Genomic DNA, 18,745 nt, shown 5'->3' with positions numbered 1-18,745 from the left:
CTCTATGGAGGCTGACAGGTCCCCAAATTCCATGCACGTATGTGGAAGCACAAAAAAATTATAGCTCTTTGCTTTGACAGATTTTCTTGAAAATAGCAAATTTTACCTGTGATTAGCACAAAAGCCACTGGACCTAACTTCCTGATATTTGGCATATTCAATCAGCTCCATGGGGGCTACGAAGCCTCCTGATTTCATGTATTTATCATACAACCTAAAAAAGTTATGGCCATTTTTGTTCTCCAATGCAAATCTATGGGAAAATGTAAAAAAAAAATGGCAATTAGGACAGCTCACAAGATCCGGGGTCCGTACCCAGGTGACCTCTGCATAACAACGCCTCTGCACTTGATATTTGCTATTTTACATATTAAAATGTTAAGTAACGTTTTAACTTTGCCTCTGTTCATGGGCTAGCATGTCATAATTGTGCACTGGTGATAAAATGGGCTGTGAAAATGTTTAAAATAGTAAGAAAAACCAAGACTAACACACAGTTTAACTTGTAACATGACAGGCTGCAGGAATTCATGGCAAAGTTAATTCACAGATTTGTACTATCTCAGAATTTACTGAATTGCTTGCTTGTATGAAATTGTGCCCCATTTGGAAGTTAATGCATCACAAGGGGGGTTAGGCTAAAGACTTGTCTCTTTTAACATGGATGGCAATATTTGTATTTGTGGGGACAGGGACTTTTGTACAAGCAATCTCCCTTGTGAATTCTGAGCTGGTGCACTGTATGGACAGATTTTATCGAGTGACTGTTTGGCAGGTTTGATACAATTAAAGAAAAGGTGTCAGGCAGCGCAATCCTTTGCATGTTTACTCAGAAGAGTAAACTGTGTTCATTGGGGCTTACTTCCAGATAAATGTCCCTTGGATTGCTGCCTGAATTATTATCCTCTCCAGCCCACCCCCATGGAATCCAGCATCATAAGTATGAAAGACAGTTCTCCACTTTGGTCACACTCAAGCACTTCCATCATTCTTGGGCTTGAGCATTATGAAAATGGAATAATAGCTGTGGTGCCATGTGGTTCTCTGCACTGAGCCTAGAGAACCCCATTGCCTTTCCCCGAGTTGTGCTGTGTCCCTCCAGTATTGGAGGATGTCTGCCTCTGTATGCCGGTTTCTGGGGAACACAAGTGGGAGGGTGGGATTGCATTCATGTCCCATAGTGGACTTCCTATAGGCATCTGGTTGGCCATGGTGGGAACAGAATACTGGACTCGATAGGCCTTTGGTCTGATCCATCATGACTCTTTTTATGTTCTTATGAGACTAATGCCTGCACTGGGTAGCTGAAGCCACCAGAGTGTGGGGGCTTTTTTCTGCCCCCCCTTTCTCGTTCTCTCTTCCCCCCCAGTCAGCTGCTGTGGCAGGAACAGATCACTCATGCTTGAGTTCTGAACTGATTGCTTGCCGAAGAATTTTGAAAGTAGGCCAAAGGCTGCATGAAATTTAGGCTGAGAGCTGCAGGTTGCCTACTCCTGGCCTTAACAATCCCAGAAAGCAGTGCTGCTGTTAGTGATCAGGAGAGTGTCAGAGGAGTAGCTTTCAGAGAGCTTTGGGCAATGTGAGAGACATTTGTTCTGTAGCATGGGACCCATTTTGGTCTCTAGCACTTCCAGGCTGTGTCTTTTTTCTGCCATATTCTCCCCCCCCCCCCCAGTCCTTTTGTATATATATTTTTCCTCTTGCACTCACTAACGTAGGTAGATGTATAAGGTCTCAACTGAAAAGGCCTTGTCTGAGAAAATGACAAATGAAATTAATATATACAGGGTAAGTTGCTGACATACCCTGAAAACTCCTGTGTTCTTCCGACTGTTCAGAACATCTTTCCTTAGGCTGCAATAAAAATTGGACCCCCTTCTTATAACTTTCTTAAAAGATAGAACTGAGCAAAGCAGGAAATACGTTCTTTCTCTTCATATTCAGATTATATTAAACATCACCCTGAGCTCTGTTCTGTCAATTATACTCTGCACTGTACACCGAGTAGGGCAGACAACAGTTCTGCACGTACCCTGCTCCACTTCTCGGTACAAAGAAGCGGTGATGGACATTTGCTGGTATTTACAAGCAACTTTCATTTTTGACTTCTAATGAGATAGCATGTCAGCCTTTCAGGGACAGCTTAGATAAGAATGTCTGCTACTCTGCAGGGTGTGTTATGGTCCATTTTAGAAGTGGTCAGATTCTGACTACATTTCAGTTTTGCAAGTAAACATCCACAGATGTTACTTGCCTGCCTGTCCATACATACCTATATCAGTCTCTTTAGGCCTAAAACAAATAAAAATCAAACTTCATAAAGCTTCCTTGCCTGGTCGCCTTGAGGCAATTCTTATTTCACCACAGTGGCAAGGTGAGTCATTATTTTAAAAGCTCGATAATGCATATTTATCACGTTTGTATTCTGTAGTCTTACTTGGGCAAATGTTATTAGCAGAGTTAGCAACCTACAGCTTTGCACTATGAATGCTCTTCAACATTAGTTTAGAACCGTCTATAAAATGTGTGTATTTTTTTTAAAGTGAGTTCTGTATTAAACAATGGGTGCATTTTGAAGATGGTCTGCATCCATAAAAAGTAAAGACAGGTGATGTGAAGCATTTCTTAACTTAATGCACGTATGGACAGCCTGTGAGCAACATGTGTCCCTCACGGGGGGAGGTCTCTCCCGTGACCCTCTGAGTGCCTTAGCCACTCCACTGTCCAAACCTCGTGCTGCTGCTGATTTGCAGCCTGTCACACAATTTTGATGGAGAGAGCAGTGCTCAAGCAACGGTCCTGTCTATGACCATGACTGCTAGAGCATATGCTAGATGACACTCTAGCAACTACATTTGTGGAGCTGACCATAGAGAGTAGGGCTGCTAGAGTGTTGTCCCATGCTAAGAAGCCAGGGTTCCTCCATGATTCCTAAGAAGCTTAGTACACACACAGCTTCTTTGTGTGTGTGTGTGGGGGGGGGGGGCGATTTTCATAGGTGGGGGGCCTTTGTGTGTGGAAGGCTGTGCATCTGTGTTTATGTCTCTGGTGGGCAAGGGTGTGGCAAACTGGTATGTCTATACCTTTAACATGTGAGATTGCAAGACACCCCTTGTATATTTTCCTCAGAGGTAGTGCCATCACACTCCCATGTCTTTTTAATATCCCTTATCCTGCCCACAGGATAAGACCAGATTATGGGTTTTCTATAGGGTCCTCTTTCAGAGCTTCCTTTAAATTCCTTAGCAACGTGGTTAGCGTGTTTACCAAGCAGACCAGCATATAGCTAAGGCAAATTCCAAACTAGGCAAGAGGATCAAATCAACTCTAGTTTCCCATTCAGTATATATTTTCCCCATGCTAACTGTCTTCTTCCTTGGAGAAGAAGATTATTAAGATACAAAGTTAGGTCTAAAATTCCTTGTCTCTTTAATTTGTTATACTTAATACAAATCAGCAGGTGCCCTCTGTGTCCTTGCCATGATTCCCAAGTAGGCTCCCATCTTCTCGTGCTGATTCCAGATCCCATAAAGGAGGATAAACTCAAAGGAGTATGTACTGTAAAATAACAAGGGCAGCACCAGAGGTGTGTGTATTAAAATATGCAGACCCCTTGACTTGGCAGATTTTAAAAACATTTACAGGAACGGATACTTCAGAAGTCCCACTGAAGCATTTGGTAGTTCAACTCATGGTCTTTTTCTGGAAAGGAGAATGTCTCTGTAGGAGTTATGCTGGTAACAGTGAGCTAAAATGTATTTGGACTTTTCATTAAGCGTCTGATATTGTGCTATTAAAATAAATGGTAGGGTATGCATTCATCTTTGTTCATGAAAATGTTCCATGTCTGCTTCGCTGATATGTTGACACAGTACTACACAGGACTATGTTGACACAGTGGAACTCCGCCATGCCCCCTCTTTAATGAGCTTCCACCGTGCATTAAAAATGTGGTTGTTCAGGCAGGCATTTGGGGTGGGTTAAGATATTTTAGAAAATGTTTTTATTGTAGAATTTTATTGTTTTAAACTGTTTTATTATATGTTTGTACATCGCCCAGAGTGGCTGGGTGACCAGCCAGATGGGCGATTAATTAATTTAATAAATACATACATACATGCATACATACATACTACTATTGTGGATAAAGATGCAAGCAGCATCTTCTGTTCGTTTGTAAGGCTTTTAAAATTAGCCTTCATATACTTTCCAGTAATTGCTGCATAGCTGAAAGTCGTTCGTCTCGATATACCAAAATCAAGTACTTTTACAACCCTAAGTTTGTTTTATTGGAACTAAAGAAATGCTTGTGGTTATAGTGAGTGGTCTGTGTGGAGAGAGGGAGCTTGTATACTGGAGGGGCCCTGGCTTAGGCATGTGTGCTATAGTAATGACTCTGGGTGTGACTCTTTGTGACTCTCTATTCCCATTAGGTCTCTGTAGGTTTGAGTCAGGCCATGTGCTCTCAGGGGTGGTGGGGTCAGTCAGTTTTGCCACCATGGCAGCATTTTATTTTTTGTCAAAGGGAATGAATGACAGCCCTTATATTGGAGAAAGTAACACCACTGAAGCACCATTGTGATGGGGCTAAACCAGCTTCCCGACACTGGTGGTGACCCTACCTCAGCCTTCCCCAACCTGGTGCCTCCAAATGTTTTGGACTATAACTCCCATCATCCCTGACCATTGGCTATGATAGCTGAGACTGATGGAAGTTGTACCCATGTTGGAGAAGGCTGTGGTGCTATCTAGGTGAAGGTTAGGTTTGCCCCCTCTCAACCAAGTCCCAGGTTGCAGTCTTTCTGAAAACAAAGCCAGCCTTACATGGTTTGTCCTCCCTGCTCCCTTTCACTTACGTATATCACTGTTTCTTGGTGTTGCATCTCTTTTTTCCCTTAGCAAGCACACTCTTGTATGTAAATTATTTTACGAAGCACAGGATTTTATTATTAAGCCTAAAAGCTTCTCCGCCAGAGACTTATCCTTTTCCCCCTCTATTCAGGGCTCCTCGGTTTAAGGGATTTCAACAACAGGACAGCCAAGAAGTTCTCCACTATTTGCTGGATGCAATGAGAATAGAAGAAACAAAGGTGAAGCATTTCTATTTCAGTAAGAACCTAGTAGGCTTAATTTACTTTAAAAAACATACTCAACACTATTGTATGCTTTATAATAAGAAAATGATTTGCCCTTTTTCGCATGATCAGTTGTGGTTTATTGTATGATACTCCGGTCAGTCGAAGCATTTGTTACATTGCTGCTCTTGGCACAGTCATCAGTTCATCAGGGGCAAACAGCAGCCATTAGTAGTAGGGTTCCTCACACTTATTAAGGGGCCATGGCTCAGTGGCAGAGCACCTGCTTTGTGTGCAGAGGTCCCAGGTTCAATCCATAGCATCTCCAGGTTGGGCTGGAAAAACTCCTGCCTGAAACTCTGGAGAGCTGCTGCCAGTCAGTGTTGACAATACTGAGCTAGATGAACCAGTGGTCTGACTCAGTATAAGCTACTATGCTGTCACACGATTGCTGTGAGGAGTGGTTCTGCAAATCAAACCTAAGATTTACTCTAATATATTGCATTCTGTTCAGTGAGTCTCTCAAATAATTTTCTTGTACACTGCTGTCTTCAATTCTTATATGGTAGTAGGTTATTGAAGGCACATAATAGGAGCACTAAAATTGCTTGTTGCAGTACTGCTTCACAAGAGAAAACGGTGACACTAAGGTTGCAATCCTATACACATTTACCTGGGAGTAAATTCCATTGAACTCAATGGCACTTGTTTCTGAGCAGACATGTATAGGATTGTAGTGTTAATATACTAAATCTAGAAGCTATTTCGCATATTATCCTGGTCCAAACTTCAGTCTCCCAACAAGTATGTACTCAGCAGGGAGCCATAGTCAAGTCTGGCTCCTGGAACAAATGTACTTGTACAGTGCATTTGTTTTTCACATCTGTACATGTTCAGCTGTACATTTAAGATACCTTTATTTTATTTTTATTATTAGGATACTTCTCTACCACTTAATATATTAAAATCCCTATGCAGTTCACATTAAAATACAACATAACAATGTAACAGTCCAGATAAAATAATGAATAATTTAAACATTTGAAAACATTACACTATTATAACTAACAAAAGGGTGGTAACATCTTAGGTGTGTGCAGCCGCAGCCCTATCTTCAACTTCTGTAAGTCAGTGGCAAAACTTTGGAGCACAAGTCTGCAGTAATCAGACCTCCACCTCCCTTTTTTTTCTTTTGAAGTGGAGGGTGAAGAAATGGCACCTTCTGGGATGGTGGTGGTGTGATTTCAGTGACATGGAGTGAAAGGTTAATCCCTCCCTCTTCCCCTTGTGCCACAGTCTAGATCTGAATTGGGCCTCTGTGGTGCTTTCAAATTAAAAAATAAAATGGAAGCTTCTGTTTATGGATTTCACTTCCACAAGATTTAGTGATGGCCACCAGTTAGATGGCTTTAAAAGGGGATTGGACAAATTCATGGAAGACAAGGCTATCTGTGGCTACCAGTCCTAATGGCTATATGCTGAGTATCAGAGGCAGTATGCCTATGTACACCAGTTGATGGGGAACATGGGCAGGAGGGTGCTGTTGCACTCATGGCCTGCTTGTGGGTTTCCCATAGGCAGCTGGCCGGCCACTGATCAAGCACACACCTGCTTAGCTTCAGCAAGGCCTGAGTATTCACTGTGCTATCTAGTTGTTTGGTGTACAGCTTGTGGAATCCTTGATTTGTAGCTCAAAGACTTGGATATCTTTGTACAAGGCAAATATGGACAACGCTTGGAGCAAAAACTTGCTGGAGTGCCAGGGGATATTGACTGTCAGTTTATCAGTAAGACAAATCTTATGTGGCGTGAGTCAATGTGGAAGTTGCCTGCTTCATCTTTGGGTCTTCCTCAAAGACTTGTTTGTTTCTATACCGCCCAATAGCTGAAGCTGTCTGGGTGGTTCACAAAAGTTAAAACCAAAAAGTGCAAGGTAAAACAATATAAAATATAAAAGCATTAAAAGCATTAAAAGCACAATATAAAAATACAGCCAGAATAAAACCTATGTGTTAGAGCTCTGCCTATGTAACATTGGGTTAGGTTTAGCTGGTTAATAAACAAATGGGATGGGATGCATACAGTCCTGTTTGGATGTACCATAAAAGAACATGTTTTGCTTTCATCAAAGGGCCCTTAGCAGATTATCACGGGAAAACAAGATTGTTTATGTTCTGGTGACAAAGAAGTTCAGCTTTGGATCTATATGATTAGGGTCTTATAGTATAGGAAGTATCTATACTACATCCTTTTCTTAGTAATATATAGGTTAAACAATGTCAAATATTCTGGTTGTTGTGTGCACATTTTAGATATGTTAAAATTTTACTTTCAGAACAAATAGTAGTTCTTTAGATGTTGTATGGTGTTATTTTTTTATCATACTCACAGTAACCCACTCCCTAGTTTTCTCTAAACTGGATTCCTGTAATGCACTTTATATTGGGCTGTTTTTGAGGCTAATTCAGAAATTCCAATTGGTGCAGAATGCAGCTGCAAGGATGCTGATATGGACAGAAAATCTGAGTATGTTTCTCAGTAACCAATTACATTGGTTATGAATTTGTTTGAAGGCTGATTTCAAAGTGCTAGTTATTACCTTTAAAACCTTAAACAGTGTGGAAAGAATCACCTTCACTCATGTGATGCCCGTATGCCATTATCAGGGGCTGTGTTCATGTGCCAGCCAGTTAGAACAGCTAGATTGATGAGTACAAGTGGCAGGGGTTTTCCAGTGGTGACCTCTCAGTTATGGAACCTCCTTCTTGCTGCTTGCTCCTTACACCTATGGTGCAGGCCTATAAGAAATGTTAAAAACTTAATTATTCAAACTGGCCTGTCTTGAGTAGGAACTTAATAAGTGTTACCTGCTCTTGGCAACCTAAAACTTGGCTTAATTTCCTCAGTTTTAATAGTACTGTTTTTGTATATTTATATGTGTTTGTGTCAAACCCCTTTATTGTTTGCAAGCCGCTTTGTGAAATGCAGGATATGATTGAATGAAGAATTTCTCATGGCATTAATTCTCTGAAACACTTTTTCATCTTTTATGTAACTCTGTAGCAAGAAACTGTTTGCTTCTATACTACTGTTAGCTAATACTGTTAGAATAAATAAATCGAAATTAGCATACACAATTGCCCTTTAATCACAAGCCAATAATTCTGCATTCTGCCCTTACTTAAACTACAAAAAGAAAACTTGCTGAGTGGTCCTTCCCCAGTCCATTTCTATCTATGGGGAAGCAAATGTTGATCACACCCTTGATATCCGTTAAATCCATGTTTTGCTGTAATGATTCAGTGGTATGAACAGGGGCTTTATCACCTCAGGCTTCACAGCAAGGACATTACTAGTAAAAGCTGTTGGGCTCCCCCCATCCACTGCCCCTTATCCTCCCCTTTCGGGTCTGTAGACGCTGTGACATACTGAGAATGTCAGTTTTGTGGATCTGGTCAATCTTGTGAGCAGTGACAGTTGTGCCAGTCTGAAACAAACATGAGCAACATTGTCTTTCATGGGAACGCCACAGCTGTTAATCGTGCTATTGTTAGGGAGTGTCACTACCATTTTTTTTCTTTTAAGGAAGCTTGCAGCAATCTGTCTGCCACCAGAATCCTTTAAAAATGATTATAGGCACTAACCTCCCTTTTTTCATGCTGCTCTTAAATGTAGTTACTCTGAGTGTAAAGTTTAAGTTGGTCTTGCTAAAATGGCAAATAGTCACTCTCACACACACACACACTTTCCCCCTATAGTAACTTTCTATCCAAACCATCTAATTTTATGTGTAACTTGAAATACATATTAGAAAATCCTGATATCACCTTTGTTTGATCCTTCAAAATATAGAGACTGTTTAAAGTGTATTAATTAAGTTGTTTTCTGAGTCCAGGGAGTATTTATTGCTATTTAGTCGTGCTTGTTGTACCCTGTAAGATGGTTCTAAGGTGCCTTCAGTTTTTTTGCTCATACGGATATTCTATTTCTGGCATTTCATTTGGAATGCTTCCCTGTGTCTAACTTTTGGTGTGTCTGTTTTGTATTTGCATCCTTCTGAAATACATTAATGCATGTAAGTGAACCTTTAAAAAGAAGGAAACAGTCAATACTTGCAGAGTGTTTGCTTTTTCCAGCATTGTGCACTGGAGATGCTTCACACCAGGGCTTGAAGTATTTAAATCCTGCTGCTGATTGATTAATGTCTGATGCCATTGTTAGCTGCACCCAAACCCTTCAAAGACTATGTCTTTCTTTGACCTAAATAAATGGTTCAACGCACTCATCCCAACAAAACGGGAGTCGCTTATGGCCTTCAACCCATTTATGGTATCCAACTTGCCGAGTTATTTATTGATTAGTGCTCTTTAGTATATTGTTGGATTTAAGATGAACAAAGAGTGGCTTGAGGCACTAGCCAGGTCAGATACTTGTGAAGTAGAAAGCATCACTTGATACACTCGTTCCTGCAGAGTTAATATTTCAAAATGCATTCATCACAGTGCTTTTGGGTTCCTGATTTATAAATGGAGCAGGTACACTCATAAACATTTCTAAGTTATAAATACGATGGTATTTTTGTTTTTTCTGATGTATTGTATTGACAGATGCAGTAAATCACTACTGAGCTGTACTAATGGTTGGAAGAAATATTACTGTTGTAAAATGTCTGGCTACATGTGCGCTATTTAACTGTTCCCATTGAATGCTATGTTGACACATGTTAAGACTGATAGTATTCGGATGTAGTTTTAGCTATCTCCAATGCACGCGCATGTGTGCGGGCGGACACACACACCACTACACAGTTTTGTTTTGTGGTTAGAGTGTTGGAGTGGGACTCAGGAGATCTGGGTTCTAGTCCCCTCTCAGCTCTGAAACTCACTAGGTGACTTTGAGCCAGTCAGTGACTCTCAGCCTAACCTATCTCACAGCATTTTTGTGAGGATAGAATGGAGAGGAGGAGGATTATATAAGTCACCTTGGGTTCCTTGCGAAGAAAAAAGGAGGGATGTAAATGTAATAAATAAATAATATTAGGACCTAGATTTTAGCTCCAGATTTTAGCTGTATTTGTAACTTAAGTGAATGTCCTTAACGTTTTTAAAAAAACAAATTACGTTCCCAGGAAGATTAATCCAAGATGAAGTAATATCCATATTACAATTTAATTTATTTCAAACCAAAATAAGAGGGCCCAGTATGAACACACTGAATTCCACCCCGTCTTTCATAATTCACTTGTGCAGTTTTGGCTTTGTAGTGAATTCCACCTACCAACAAGTCTAAAGTGACATAAAGTGACCTTCAGCTCTCTCTTCTTGTTCACTTTCTGTCTTAAATTTTGTTTTCCTCCTTTGATGTGTAGGTCTTTCCCCCCATTTTCTTGCCCTCATCAATGCCCCCATGTATGCTTGACTCAAGCAGTAATCCTTCCATAGTAAGCCCTGCCAGGAAAGAGGGAAGTAAATTTGACAAAATATACATATTGCAGCATGTGACAGGACTAATCAACATGCTTGAAAAATGGATTTTCAGGTGACACGATCTTTAATAATGTAGAGTGTCCAAAGAACTTCACATTCATTGTCTCAGTAATCCTTAACAGCCTTGTATGGTAGGCCTGTGTCACTATCCCTATATTGCAGATTAGTGGATAAGGCTGAGAGAGAAGTCCTATCCAGTTATTCCTCTTATCGGGCAGTGTTCTACCATGGGAGAATTGCAGATTGGTGGATAAGGCTGAGAGAGAAGTCCTATCCAGTTATTCCTCTTATCGGGCAGTGTTCTACCATGGGAGAATTGCAGATTGGTGGATAAGGCTGAGAGAGAAGTCCTATCCAGTTATTCCTCTTATCGGGCAGTGTTCTACCATGGGAGAATTGCAGATTGGTGGATAAGGCTGAGAGAGAAGTCCTATCCAGTTATTCCTCTTATCGGGCAGTGTTCTACCATGGGAGAATTGCAGATTGGTGGATAAGGCTGAGAGAGAAGTCCTATCCACTTATTCCTCTTATCGGGCAGTGTTCTACCATGGGAGAATTGCAGATTGGTGGATAAGGCTGAGAGAGAAGTCCTATCCAGTTATTCCTCTTATCGGGCAGTGTTCTACCATGGGAGAATTGCAGATTGGTGGATAAGGCTGAGAGAGAAGTCCTATCCAGTTATTCCTCTTATCGGGCAGTGTTCTACCATGGGAGAATTGCAGATTGGTGGATAAGGCTGAGAGAGAAGTCCTATCCAGTTATTCCTCTTATCGGGCAGTGTTCTACCATGGGAGAATTGCAGATTGGTGGATAAGGCTGAGAGAGAAGTCCTATCCAGTTATTCCTCTTATCAGGCAGTGTTCTATCATGGGAGGACTTCAACATGTATACAGCGCACTCTGCAGACATGCCCCAATGCATGGACAGTGGGGTGAACGGTTAAATCCCCCCATGCACCACAGTCCTGATTAGCCCTCCCCCTGTTCCACCTAGACCTGTTAAATACATTCATATATTTTAACTTCACATCTAGTTTGGCCTGCTTAGGCTGCAGTGACTTTTGAATTGGGGACTTTTTGGTTCACAGCCAGTACACCACATCAGCAGTTCACATAGTCTAAGCACTGTAACAAATGCCCCATCACAAAGATACCTAGCTAATCTTAGTTACTCAGGTCGCTGCCCTTGATGTTAGAAAGCTGGCAACAATGTATTTCAAGACTTTGTAAATACACCAGTATGCTTCCATTAAAGATATTAAATTAGGGTTTCCATTTTCATGTAACCTACATAACATTTCAAGGTTTCTCTAGATTTTTTGGAGAAGGAAAAAGATAGTCATTCTACAACCTTGTAACTGGTTTAAAGGTTTCAAAAATATTTTCATTTTTATTTGTACTGGAATGGTATTTTAATGCTGTTATTTTAGTTAACTGTATTATATATTTACTCTTCTATATTTTGATTTTGTAAACAACCTTGAGAAAGCAAAAGCCTACTTTTGAAGGCAGTGTAAAAATATTTCAGTAAATAAGATAAAGCATAGATCTCTGTAAAATGAGAGTAGCGGGAGGAGACCTTTCATGTTAATGATTAAAGTTACATTTCAGTAACCACAGGAGGCTGTGTTTGAAACAGTACTGTCAAGCATTCTCCGTGCGTGTCAACATCTGCTACTATCTGATATTTTTTTAACGAACTTCTAACTGAACTTCTGTCAAGTAAAATATTGCCTAATATTTATGTTACAGCGCATACAAGCTGCAATCTTAAAAGCATTCAATAATCCAACCCCCAAAACAGCCGATGAGGAGACAAAAAGAAAAGTCAAAGGTATGCTATCCTTCAGCAAAGCTCTTTCATGTTAATTGCATAGAGTCTGATTTGATTTTGCTTATGCAAATGAATTTTGCTTATGCAATGGTGTATTCATGAATTTTTAATTTCCTTTCAAATAGTATCACAGTTGAGTTCTAAAGTCCTGAAGTTCAGTGTGTTTGCTTTTTGTTTTTACAGAGCTTGTGCCTATTATTCTGGTGCCATCTAGTGCACATGCAAAAAACACTCCACTGATCAGGTTGTTTTACACATGCAATAATATCTAGATCACCTAGGTTTTCTCTTGACTCTATTAGTCCTGTATAAAAAAGCATATTCTAGAACTTTAGATGTTTGGGGGGGAATACTGCTTATTGCACAGCACTCAGCTATACATATTGAGTTGGACCCAGATTTAGGCATGTGAAACAGGGCTGGTGGAAGTGGACTTGCCTGCGCCCTCCTCCCCAAGACAACTCCAAGCCCATGAAAATGCTACACAGAGGGTTGGGGGACCCTGTTAAATGGGGTAGGCTACAGTGCAGGGAGGAGGGGAGGGAACTTGAAAATCAGCTCATGGATTTTCATGTGATTTTCAGGGATTTCTTCCCCTTCTGCCTGCACCACAGCCTACCCCATTTGGCAGAGCCCCTCCACCCTTGGTGTAGCATTTTTAGGGAGGTTGGAGAGGCTGTCATGGGGACGATGGGCAGGGAAGTCAGCTTCTATCAGCTCTGATGTGCATGGCTAAATCTGGATCCAGCCCAATATACTTAAGATGGGTGCTGAAGTACCAGACCAAAAATGGGAATGCTAACAAGAATGAGCAAGAAATAATTCTATACACACTTCTCTGGGAGTAAGTCTCCAGTGAGTGAATTCAGTGGGACTTACTTCTAAGTAGGCAAGTATAGGATTGTACTGTGAGTGTCTGCTTTCCAAGAGCTGAAAAAAGTAGATGGTGTTTTTGAGGAGGGAGTGGAAGGGAGTTTACTATAGCTACAGCCCATAGTAACTGCCCCTTCCCTTTTTCTCAGTCCCCTTGCACTTTTGAACTCTCAAAACCCATCTGGAGGTTTCTCCGTGAAATCTTGTTCAGGATAAATATACAATATATGACCTGTAGGATAGAGCTATAAGGCTGTAACCTTAAACCAGGGGTGGGCAACCTGTAGCTCTCCAGATGTTTTGGCCTACAACTCCCATCAGCCCTAGTCAGCATAGCCAATGGTTGAGGGATGATGGACATTTTAGGCCAAAACATCTGGAGGGCCACAAGTTGCCCACCCCTGCCTTAAATGCGTTTACTTGGAAACAAGTTCAGATGAAACCAGTAGGACTGACTTAACAACTGCATGAGTTAGATCAAAGTATGCATACTAACACTATCTTTTTTGGAATATCTTCTTATCAATGAATTTATTTTCTGCTTATAAAGCACTAGCTTAACCTTACCCAACCTGGTGCCCTCCAGATGTATTGGACTATGTGCTGTCTAAGGATGATAGAAGTTGTAGTCCAACACACCTGGAGGGCAGCAGGTTGGGGAAGGCTGCATTTGTATTTGACAGTTTATTACAAATTACTAAAAAAATCTTGAGACTGAGATAGTGAAATCCAGAACTTATTTGTGGGGGAAGTCTTGTGTTATTTCTATAGCAGTTAAGGAGACTACTCTGGGGGTGGGGGGAGTACAGTAGTGCTGCTGATGTGTAGTAAAATGTCCATTGTGTTACGGGTAAATGGATAGATATATTCATATAATATGTAAGTTAATCCTTGTTTTGGCAGATATGCCTTATCTAACTAGCAGAAGCAGGCATCAAAACTGACTTTATCCATTAATAGCTCTCAATAATTGTATTAAGCACTGATGAATGTAAACCATAACTTCATTATTTATTGATAGTACAGTAGATGTTCACCTGCAATGGACTGAATGTTTTCAGAAAAAAAATCCTAGAATGAATTGTGTTATATTTAGAATATATATATATATATATATATGTGTGTGTATGTATGTATGTGTGTGTGTGTGTGTGTGTATGTGTGTGTGTGTGTGTGTGTTTCCACATTTTTAAAAGGATAATGTTTTTTCAGCATATGGAAGAGAGGGTGTGAAGATGAACTTCATAGATAGGATCTTTGTTGGTGAATTGACTAGCACTATCATGTGTGAGGAATGTGAAAATGTAGGTATCCGGTATTTTGATTCTTTATGGGAATGATCACTTAATGATTTGAATGTATTGTGTTTTGGATGATATGATATATCCGCTTTAGATATATGATATATTCTCATTGTAACTACTTAATTCGAATTTGGAATAGGCTTCTTGTTTTATGTATCGTATCCATCAGTTGGTGCCAATAAAGAACTTCCTCTTTCTATAGCTTTTGCCCTATCTTGCAAACTTGTTCATACAGCCGAGTTCCTTTCCAGCATAATGAGGGACAATTCTGATCATTCCTTGCCCCTCCTCCTCCTTTTGGAATACTCCTATGTTGCACCATCAACGAGCAATATAAGAATTATTTGTGAATAAGCACTCCAGTCTGCCATGTTGAGGTGGTATACTCAGGTACTCATGGGTATGACTGTTGGCCTAGGGAGGGTGCTAGCCTGCTACACACACTGACAGACTGGAGCCAGATCTGCTCCCACAGAAGTGGGCAACCTTCCTTGCAATGTTGGAACATCCCTGTAAAATGAATCGCTCTTAATGAGAATTTACTTTCCTGCAACAACTGAGTGAACTACTGCACCATTTGTTCCCAGGATATCTCCTGGGAAAAACAACAGTGGCAAATCCATCCTAAGGCTTATTACACCACAAATTACTGAGTCTCATGTGCATTGAGTACTTCATCAACAAAATGTCGCAGAACGTGTAATTGAGCCAAATCCTTACAAGCAGCTTGATCCATGCATATGGCTAGGATTGGGGTGCCAGAAAGATTAGCAATTTATTTTGTATCATTGTGGCCTCATCCTTGCAATTCTGCTCATGCTGGTGTCAGGCATTTGCTAGCTACAATCCTGGTAAGCAGGTTTCCAGCTCAGATACCCTTGCCAGCGTTGGCAGGGACTAGTTGCTGGAAACCGGTGCCCTGAACTGCAAAATTTGGCTGCATTTTGGACATGCAGAATCCTTGTCTATGGGCAACAATTCTAGAATTCTCCTGGCAGGCACCACACTTGCACAGCTGTAGCTGGACTTTTGATTTTGATCCCCCACCCACCCTGACTCTCAATATCTGGAAATAATTTATCAGTGCTTCCCAGAACTCAAATCACTTTGAAAGAAACAATGCCTACCTTTAAACTTTAATGATTGAGACTCCTCTAGAAACATGAACATTTCATTCTGCCTTCTGTGCTTATTTATTTAGTTATTACATTTCTGTACTGCTCAATAGCCAAAGCTCTCTTATTAGCATAAACCATAGCCAGAGATTTTGTGTTGGTGAGGCCTAGACAGATGCTGGTGAGTTGGAGGAGAGGGATCCGCTACAAACCAAAATATATGTAGATTTATATGTTGAAATTAAGGGTTGTATTCAGTGTTAGTCCTACTTAGAATAGAACAATTGAAATGAAAGGGACTTAAGCTAGACCAACATTGGATACAACCCATTGGATAGAATCCTAAGTATCTAACTATTTTAATGCAATCAGAAAATAAGTTCCAAATGCCTGCCAATTAGTTCTCAAGCCAAAAAATACCTTACTTAACTCTGAATTTTGGCATTAGGTTTGTACTTCGGTTTTATTGTTTATGTTTAAATTAAAAAATGAAATCACGGTTGCTCAATTTCCAGAACAATATTTTTCTGAAGTTCTTGGTTGCATAAAGAAAAAAGTTAAAGTGTGTTCTATTCTTTCATTAGCTGGACACTACTTTTGATATATGATTGGATCCAAAAAAGCTGCATATTCCACCTGAGATATTTGGTTTTTTTTATTCCTTTCTAAGATTTCCACAGTAAAGGAACCTTTCATTGATCTTTCACTCCCTATAATTGAAGAGAGGGTAAGCAACAACTTATTTAATAAATAGCTACAATTGCTATTTTTTACTTCATGCTGCTGCTGTGTTTGAGGATCACAGAACTCTCACCGAACTGATCTTTGGAGCAGTTGACCATGAGATTATTTCTGGGACCCACTGGCAAGCTCCCCATTCCCTACCTGAAATATATATTGGTACTGCCAGAACTGTCTTCACTTGACCGCCTATACTGATCAACGTGGGGCCAGCCTTGAGTATTAGATGTATATACATGTGTGTATGTTCAGAACCTTTTAATATGTGTGGACTGGTTGTGTTGAATTGGGTCCTTCAAGTCAGATGAATGTTTTATTTTTTCAATAAAATAATCTTCATTTTTATTGTCGATTCCCACATACCTGGTTTAGCCATTTCCCTGTGTGTATATATGTATATATGTAAAATGATGCACTTGTTTTATACCAGACAGCATAAATTCATTTTATCTGATAGAAAAGGCGAAGAATATTAGCAATACTCTTGCTTATACTTGTTGTCATGCTTGTCAAATAGTTATCGGCATTTCTCTGGTAGAAAGCACTTATCCACAGTAAACTCATGCAGTATCTGAATTGTATTACTGAGAGAGGTATCATTATCACAGATTCATGCTTATGCACCCTGACATTGTTTGGTGCTGGGAAAAGGAAAAAAAACACACAAATTGTTTATCCACATCTGTTACATCTTAAAGCAGAGGTGGGGCACCTGTGGCCCTCCAAATGTTGGTGGTCTACAGCTCCCATCGTCCCTGACCATTGGCCAAGCTGGCTGGGGTTCATGGGAGTTGGAGACAAACAACATCTGGATGGCCACGGGTTCCCTATGCTAAATGAGCTAAAGTGAGCTAAAGGAATGAGCTAATGTACTCAAATATTACGATGGCCTATGAACACACTTTCTTCAGATGATCAGGTCCTCAGCTGGCTAGAGATCTGAGCTGTTTCATGACACTGGAATTAGCCTAAATCCAGTTCAACCTATGTTTATAATCTCTACAACTCCAGCCTTATCAGATGTTTGAGTATGACCTGTAGATGTGGTTGTCCTGCTTTTTGCCACCATGATTGTCCCACAGGCCAGTGGTCACTGGAAGGATTTGAATTGGATGTTATCTGGCAGATATATTTCTATACAGTTATATTTATCATGTGGTTTTTCTTCCGTGAAGAGAACAATGTTAAATGCATTCTTTAGCCCAGGAGTGGGCAACTTGTGTCTTTCCAAATGTTTTGGTCTACAACTCCCGTTACCCCTCACCATTAGCTATGCTGCCTAGGGCTGATGGGAGCTGTAGGCCAAAACATCTGGAGGGCCACAAGTTGCCCACCCTTGATATAAACCAACACAGGCCATTTTAGTGTGGATGGGAGGGAAGGATCCTTTATACAGAAATTTATAGACATGATATGTAGCACCCTAAAATCTACACTTATTTTCTAGATCTCAAAACCTGTTACTTTTGGAAGGACAAGTAAAGGTAAACATATACGAGAAGCAGATGTTGATCAATACAGCTGTTCTTCTATTACTGCTCTGAATAATCAACAATCAGAACTGTCTAGGAAACATTCATTAACAAAGGACAAGGTAAGGATGTAGCAATATGCTGATCTGAGCATTAATTCAAATACTCTTAAGACAAATTTCACAGTTCTTTGTAAGAATCTGGAGTAGCTGGGGGCTCAGTTTGGATAGCACACTTTGAATCTATAGCAGTTTTACAAATTTTTGGAAGTATGTAAACCTTATCTTCCAGGGCCCATCATGTCATATTGAGAAATTGCAAGGTTTTAAAAATATTCCTGCAACTAAAGTGTGTGTGTATTTATACATATGTGGAGGGGGCATTGTTGTTAAAAAAAAAAATTGGGCTTAAAAATGATCTTGCTTTTAAAAAATCTTCTTGTAAAACATGTGTTCCTTTCTCTCTACCCTCCTTCCCCCTTTCCTCCACTGTTGTCCAAGTTTGCTTCTGGCTGCAGTTACAGGCAGTGCAGAGCTGGCCAGGAGACAAGACAAGTCAGCATTAGTGCCATTTGGTGGATCAGTTGGCAGGGTGTGCTGTAGGAGAAGTACAGCCAGCATGGTGTCCTTGGAGACTGGGAGCATGACTTCCATGATGTGCTCAGCCTCCAGTGGCCCAAGGGCCTGAGCACTATAGTTCAGTTTCTTAACGTGGTTCTTCCTAATGGTGGCACGGCATGCTGCAGATATGCCAGGCTAATAGTATGTGTGATGCTGATATACCTGCTGCAAATATTCTACTATACATTATTTTACAAGAAAGACATTTTCATGGGTAGGTCATTTA

At 40.4% G+C, this 18,745-nt stretch overlaps 1 protein-coding gene across 8 annotated transcripts in view; it reads left to right on the top strand.

Moving 5' to 3' along the window:
* Window positions 1–18,745, top strand: part of USP45 (ubiquitin specific peptidase 45) — an 81,040-nt gene that overhangs the window by 37,559 nt on the left and 24,736 nt on the right. For 7 of the 8 annotated variants that reach the window (XR_014786634.1, XR_014786635.1, XM_084827168.1 and 4 more), the window contains 5 exons: window positions 5,003–5,090; window positions 12,313–12,394; window positions 14,480–14,571; window positions 16,357–16,413; window positions 17,875–18,021. Coding sequence is in view for 6 of the 8 variants with exons in the window: in XM_084827168.1 (XP_084683294.1) it covers window positions 5,003–5,090; window positions 12,313–12,394; window positions 14,480–14,571; window positions 16,357–16,413; window positions 17,875–18,021 (466 nt within the window). In the remaining 2 variants the exon portion in view is untranslated. The remainder of the gene's footprint in view (window positions 1–5,002; window positions 5,091–12,312; window positions 12,395–14,479; window positions 14,572–16,356; window positions 16,414–17,874; window positions 18,022–18,745) is intronic. The other variant, XM_084827170.1, reaches the window with a different exon arrangement.

The sequence above is a fragment of the Heloderma suspectum genome, chromosome 1 (genome assembly GCF_057233095.1).
Source record: "Heloderma suspectum isolate Gila_16-S chromosome 1, 16-S_ref, whole genome shotgun sequence".
In the NCBI taxonomy this organism is placed as follows: Eukaryota; Metazoa; Chordata; class Lepidosauria; order Squamata; family Helodermatidae; genus Heloderma; species Heloderma suspectum.
This window is presented reverse-complemented; position numbering and strand designations above follow the sequence as displayed.